Source organism: Apaloderma vittatum, unplaced genomic scaffold (assembly GCF_000703405.1).
Source record: "Apaloderma vittatum isolate BGI_N311 unplaced genomic scaffold, ASM70340v1 scaffold43211, whole genome shotgun sequence".
Lineage (NCBI taxonomy): Eukaryota > Metazoa > Chordata > Aves > Trogoniformes > Trogonidae > Apaloderma > Apaloderma vittatum.
In genome coordinates this window covers 1-7,001 of record NW_009701581.1, presented here as the reverse complement: position 1 = coordinate 7,001, position 7,001 = coordinate 1, and the positions used below count along the sequence as shown (strand labels likewise).

The window sequence follows — 7,001 nt, the reverse complement described above, 5'->3', positions numbered from 1 at the left end:
TCTGCAGCTCCCTGCCAGAGAAGGGATCTTCATTACAGGTGTTAAGAGGAATTAAATTCCCTGTTTTGTCACTAGGTTTAGGGGGCCCAACAATTAAAATCCTAAATGGATGAGGTACCTCCCCACTCAAGGTACCGGTTTACCTGAGCTGTTAGTTCTCAAGTATGCTGGAGAGCAAGCCCCACAAACAGCCGTATGCGACCAGTTTGGATTGTGGTCAGATGAGAGCCTGGTCAGAAGAGCTTTCATGGTAGTTTTAGTACCTGCGTTACAACTGCCTTTTGTGAATTTGTCAAGGTGAGATTTAAATTTTATGCTCAACTTTGGTCAAAAAAGATCTACAGAAAAATAATGTCATGTTAGGGAGTGGGTTTCCCTAATCCTGTACCTTACCCTGGTGTTTGCTGCGTCTAGAATTCGTTGTCTGTATCCCAGATATCACCCGCTAAGCCATTGGCAGCCCCTTTAATGGTCCAGGTCACCAGGGCCAGCTGTTCTTTCAGCTTGTTCACATCCACGCTGTCCCTGCTGTTTTGCAGCAGCTGTAGGCTCTGCAGCAGACTCTGCAGGGTGTAGGAGCTTTTGCCAAAGAAGATGTGGCGAAAGGGAGTGTCTTTGGGCGAGAGGTATGGGGAGAGGAAGTCATACTCCACCTAAAGTAGAGGTGCATATTTAGGGTTATACTCTAACCTCTCAAGTTTTTCTTTCCTGATCTGCCCCATCACAAGCTCGTCAACTCTGATCCCCACCCAGCCCTTTCCTGCAGCAGCTCCGCAATAGCCAGACCCTCTCCCGATAGCAAGTGCACAAGTCAGTCACGGTGACGGTAAGCAACCAGAAGAGACACCTGTCTGCACAGTGCCTGTGGCTCCTAAGGAAAAGGCCCATCCCAGCCCACACTCTCTTCCGTCATGAAGGAAGGAAAACCAGCTGTAGATACCCACCTTCATGATTCTGTCATTCAGGGCTCTGCGGACAACCTTGTTTTCCCTGTCACTGTTTGCGATGTCTCTCCTCAGCGCATCTGTAGCTCGCTGGAAGTCACCACGGGCAAAAAACAGCCAGTTCAAGGTCAGCCCCAATGCCTGTGAGGGAGAAGCTGTTAGCAAACCTGATTTTCTTCTTTTTCTGCTCTCCTACCAAGGGAAAAAGTGTTGGTTTGTTTTTTTTTAACAAGTTTAACCAAGCAGCAGAGCAAGTTCCCAGCAGGTCACTGAGCTCAGTGATTTCTCTCCCCACTCACAGTTTCTTGGAGGCTTTCAGCAGAGGAGCAAAGCTGCACCATGCCATGAATAACCAGGTGAGAAACCATCCACATCCATTTCCTCAAGAGCTCACCACAGCCAGATTAGCTAAATCTATCTGCCAGAGCTGCTCTGCCTGCACTGCCCTGCAAGGTACATCAATTCAGGTCACATCTTGCCACACTCTGTGCTCACCCTGTTGTATCCAGTGGCAAGTAGAGCCTTATTAGCACACAGTCTTGTAACTGTCTACAGGGATTTCAGTGCGCTTGGAGCTCTTTTTACCTTCACATCCTTATAGTAGGGCAAAACCTTCTCCTGGAACGCCAGCAATTCTTCACTGTATCTCTCAAAGTCCAGGAAGAGCTCGTGATCATGGGTCAGCCTCAGAGCTACTTGTCCAGCAACTTCTGCAGCAGCACGCATAAGATCATACAACCTGCCAATTGTCTTCAGATTTGTCACAGTGTCCTGGGTAGTGCCCAAGGGATATTCCTCATCTTTCTGCATGAAAGAAGGCACTGAAGTTAGGCAAGAGTGTTTCTCCAGCTAGGATTTTTCACCTCCCACTACAGTTTGCTTGCTACTTCTATCACATCCCATGTCCTTGTGCTGCTAAACAGCAAGACTTGAATGGCAAAACTTCAAAGCACAGGGGAAGGAAATGGAGCTCCTGCATCTTTTCCCTCAGAGTTTTCACTGATCACCAGGATAATCTGCTAGTTTGTTAGACCCAAGGGCATACAGACCTTCCCCCCCTGCTCAGATTTCACTGCAGGAGTGCAGTGAGCAAACCCCAGCACCCAGTTTGGGACATGCTAACAACTCTTCCTGTCAGGATAACTCAAAAGTTTCTTTTGTGGGACAAGTCCAAGACAAACAAAATCCAAGAATTCACAAGTGGAGCAAACTTAACAGAGAGGCTCTCATCCATGCCTCCTTGGTTCATGCCATTTTTGACAGTACCTGGCTGCAGCAGACCTGGACAGTCCAAGTTAGTTTTTGCTCTGACCTACAGTACTGCTTCCCCAATGCACTTTGCTGGCTGACCAGCAGGCTGTAGTACAGTCTTTCACTGAAGCAGGAATAGCTTGACCCCTTTTCAGCCCTTCTGAATCACTGACATCTGAGCCTCCAGAAGAGCACGTGCCCCCTCTCCCAACAAAACAGGAGCATTCAGGACTCTGGAACAGAGGCTGTAGAACAATGATGCCCCCGGAGTTGCCTTCCCACCAAGTACTACCACAGCCACCAGGTCCAGAGGCTACATTTCCTGCCCTGGAGAGGTTCTGGTGTGGACAGTGAGCTCGGTACAGCACCTTGTGCTCCATCATCCTGGAGAGCAGATATCCCTACAGCACTTTCCATGGAATGAGTACACCAGGCAGGCAGACAACACTTACATTGCAGAAACCAAAGGAAACCACTGGGATTCCCGAGTAGGCCAGGAAAGGAAACACTGCATTATCCAGACCAGGAGGAACACTGCAAAGATCAGTATCAAGTAGTTAGCAACTGGTTTGGACATCCCAAAAGAAAAGCTACAAGTCCTAGAGTTGATGCTCTGAGCTAACAGGACAACCCAGCCTAGACAAGACTGATTTGGCAAGGAGACCCAGCCAAGTGCTGCTTGTCCATTTCCAGCCCCCACTCTTTGCATGAGGCTGCTCTTGCCCTACAAAAAGGGGTCTGGGCTGCTGACAGACAGCTTGGGCCAGCCCTAAGCATGGCTAGCACAGCACTGTTCACGCTTGCCTGACTCCACTGCAGCAGGCAGAGCCTGCCCCACACAGCACTATGACACTCCAGCAAAGAGCAGAAGCCATTTGTTTTTGTTCCTTTATGGAGATTTACTTTCCCAAAGAGCAGAATGACAATACTTACACTGTCTTTATCCAGTCAGAGCCAACTCTGTCATATAGGGTTCCTGAATCTTTTGTTGGGTCCTTCACCTGCACAGAGATGACAGTCACTGCACTTGCATTGCTGTGCAGATGCCAGAGTCAGGTGTGCTCCCCTCACCTTTCTCCACACCTGCACAGTTCATGTGGGACAGGCAATCGCCTCCCACTGAACTGTGGCATTTGCTGACTTTAGATTTTACACGCATGAACTGCAATTCCCAGTGCCTAGCTGACTTCAGACAGGGCCCTCCAGAGTATCTCAGCCCTTTGTCCTAAATGGGGTTTTCTCCTCAGAAGGTGCCAGCTGGGAAACGCTACCCAGGCATCTCTGGCTGCTTTCAGCTTCTCCTTAAAACCACAGTCACCCTGATTAGTCCAAGACTTTTCAACTCACCCCCTTCATAGTTCTCTCCAGTAATGTGTACAGCAATGGGCTAGCTGAAATCTTCATGTAGTTAGAACCTGCAAAAAAGAGAGAGTGTTTGACATGCCGGCACAATTAACCACTACTGCTAGAGCTGCTCAGCCCTGTGACTGAGCAACAACTGCTCTTCAGCTTGTGGCCAAAGGATCTTCAACAGACACAGGACAGTCTACTGGGACAAGCAGAGCTGCAGTTGCTGCACAAGCAGCAGCAGCCTCCCAGCTTCAATGACAAGAGGAGAATAAACAGAGCCATGTCAGTCTTCTTCAAACACCTAGCATCAACCTCTGGCACAGCTCCCATTCCTTGAGGTAAAGGGATTCCTGTCAAGCTATTCTGGTCCCACTCATGTTTCAAGGAACTGAAGAGTAGCAAGTTACCTAGGACTGCAGCATCCAAATTGATGTAAGTGAAGGCTTTGGCATGCAGTGTGGCAGAGTACCCCTAGAACAAAACAAGTATTTTAAAATGAGCAGGAGCAGTCCAACACGGAGGATATTTAATGTAAAAGAATAGGAACTGCACAGTCACCATGCAGAAGTCTGTAGAAAAACATTACCTCCAGCCATTCAGTAGCACCCACAGCTCCATAGTCTCCCGCACTCCAGCTAGCGAAGATGATGCTGCGCCTTGGTTTGTAGCCACCTGCAAAGAAAAGAGAGAAAGAATTAGATGTCTGCTCTCACTCCATGGTGATGCAGATCAGCACCAAGGGCCTGAGTTGGTGGACTGCTCCTCAGAGCTGAAGCATTCTGGCTGCTGCAGACAAACATGTACAGTAGTGGCTGCACAGACACTGTGCCCTGTCCTCCCATGTTGCAGAACTGTGTAGGAAACCTGTGCTGTCTGCATTTCTCTTTTTTTTTTTTCTTTTGTTTAGCTGCCCGAGTTCAAAATTAACCCTGGAGGCAATCACCCACACTAAGCACCATGCAGTCTCCACCACTCCAGGTGGTCAGCCACTTCAGTTTTTTCCCACCTCCAGGACCAGCTCCTCCAATAAACATCTCAACTTAGAGGTTTGCATCATCCGCTATCCAAGGATATTCCTGCATTCGAGTCACACCAGATATAAGCAGGTAGTCCCTCAGAAGCGAGTGCTCACTGCAGACAAGTTACCTATGCTGGACAAGTAATAGCTTCCCAGGAAACTTTGTCTTTTCTACACCTTCCCAAAGGATTATCTTGCAACTAGGCTCTCCAGTGGTAACACACACAGAGCTAAACCTGCATCATCCCCCCATCCCCACAGTTTTGAACACAAATATTTACCATTTTTCACGATGTCCGAGATCACATAGGCAAGTTCCAACAATATGGCAGTTCCAACACCAGCCTTGGCCGCTCCTTGGCCCCAGGAGTCTCTCTGGGCTCCGATCACAACATAGCGATCTATAAAGGAGATATCAAGATCTAAGCTGTAAGCTTTGGGTTGCAAAATACCTTTTATGAGAAGAGCAGCTTTAGGCTTCTGTACTAGGAACAGAGTATGGAGTGTGACCTCCAAATCCAGTACGCTGCTTTATTTCATTTCGCCTTTTCCTGGCAGCACAGCTCAGCTTTTTCCCTGCCTCTTAGGTAAGGGTCTTCGCTTTGCTGAGAAAGTGATTGTCTCTGTCTGGGAGCAGCTGTCACATTCTGAAGACCAAAGAGGAATGGTTCCCCTCAAGCCCGAGCCACCTGGCAGTTGCTGTTACCTGGTTCTTCAAATCCTTTAATAGCCCCAAAGATGTTCAGAATCTTCTTGTCTACCATGACGTTGTTCACGGTCAGTTTAACTGTCATGTTACTTGTGCTTCTGGGCATCATCCTACATCCTAAGATCCCTCTTTTCCACTCCTGAGGGCATTCATCTCCACCCATTCTCCTGAGAGGAAAAGAGAGATCCTTTGAACTCATCATCCAGCTCGACCTCATTTAATTATTACGTGAAAAAAAACCAAACAAAACAAACAAGCCTGCAACTGCAGGCGCATCCTTGCTCAGCGCATGCTCAGGAAATAGCAGGCTGTCCTGTACCACTAATCACGCAGGGACAGGTAGGATGCAGAGGCCAAGAGGAGTCTGACATTAAGTTCAGCCATTAAGACATGAGATATGGACTCAAGTAACATTTCTCCACCCAGTTCCAGAAAGTGCTCCTTGCGATACACAGCAGGGACCAGCAGAGAGCTCCCGGAGCTCTCTCAGCACCTCAACACTTTGCAAGAGGGCCACAACGGCCTAGCCTGCAAGTCAGGAGAAACGGTTACCTGAACAGGTTGGCTACTGCTCGGCTAGAGATAGTCTGAACAGGAATGCGAGGTAATCCAGAAGACTGCACTGGTGGGAACTGGGTGTGGTTGAAAGAAGGGAAGCCTGGGGTGAAAGGGTCTCCAGTTCCAAGGTGGGCCTGTGAAAATCAAGAGGAGTCATCAGGACTCAGAGCCCAACAGTTTTCATCTATACAAGTGCAAGAAGCGGTGCTGAGCCAGAGGCCTGCAGAAGGGCTGCTGCAGTTGGCAGTCCACAGAGAACAAACAAGGGAGCCAGTTGTATACTCACATGTCCGAAGGGGACAAGCGTATCTGTGTTCTTGTAATCAAAGGGGTCCAGGTACATCAGGGCACCAACTGCTCCTGCCTCTTCGGCATTTGCAACCTGTGGCAAAGACGAGCATTAGCTGCACATTTGCACTGTAAGCATGGGGAGTTAAAGCAAGTGCAGGGAGTAGCTGTGTCAAGGGTTGCGTTGCTCAATGTCCAACTTCACAACAGATTTTAACAGCTACCTAAAAATGAGAGATACACAAGGAAGCTGAATATTAGCAGTTCAGTGCACTCCAGGCAGTGTGTTTTTAGCAGTCAGGATGCTCCATGGCTAGCGTTTCATTCTATGACTCCTACAGCTCATACTTGCTCCTCAGAGCGGCTTAGAAGAAAAGTTATTTAATTCTGATTATGTTCCATCTGTTTTCCCAAGATTAGGAGATAAGCAGCCACAAGAGGCTCATCTTCACATGGAAAATGGAGGCAGAATCACCTAGTAAAGCCCCTATTTAATACACTCACAACACATCTGCCACTGATACGGCACCAGTACAAGCACTCTGGCAAGGCTCAGGAGTTTGAAAAGCAGGACGACTGGAGAACCAGCAAGCACCTCCTGTGGGAGAACTTTACAGCTCTGCCTGTTGTACAATGCATACAGACAGGAGTCTGACTAAAATGAGTCCTGTGACCCAGTCTCCCCAGAAGCACCGATCTGAGGGGCAACTTGGGTCAGCCCAGAACAGACCCACACAAAGAAGGACTCTGATCATTTAGGCTGCTTGGTTATTCTGTTCCACTTGCTACAGAGAGAACATGACAGCAACAGGCAAGACAGCTGACTGGGCATGAAGTGCCAGCACAGGATCACTCACAGAATCACAGAATGGCCTAGGCTGGA

The 7,001-nt window shown here is 48.5% G+C and overlaps 1 protein-coding gene across 1 annotated transcript; it reads right to left on the bottom strand.

Moving 5' to 3' along the window:
* Positions 1-410: 410 nt before the first annotated feature.
* TFRC (transferrin receptor) lies at positions 411-6,212 on the bottom strand (the record flags this gene model as incomplete). Its single annotated transcript, XM_009879185.1, has 12 exons — positions 411-653; positions 945-1,085; positions 1,530-1,748; positions 2,648-2,729; positions 3,129-3,196; positions 3,543-3,610; positions 3,953-4,016; positions 4,132-4,217; positions 4,845-4,964; positions 5,270-5,439; positions 5,825-5,964; positions 6,117-6,212. Coding segments are annotated over 12 exons (1,497 nt in total), but the record flags the coding sequence as incomplete, so codon positions are not given.
* Positions 6,213-7,001: the final 789 nt, after the last annotated feature.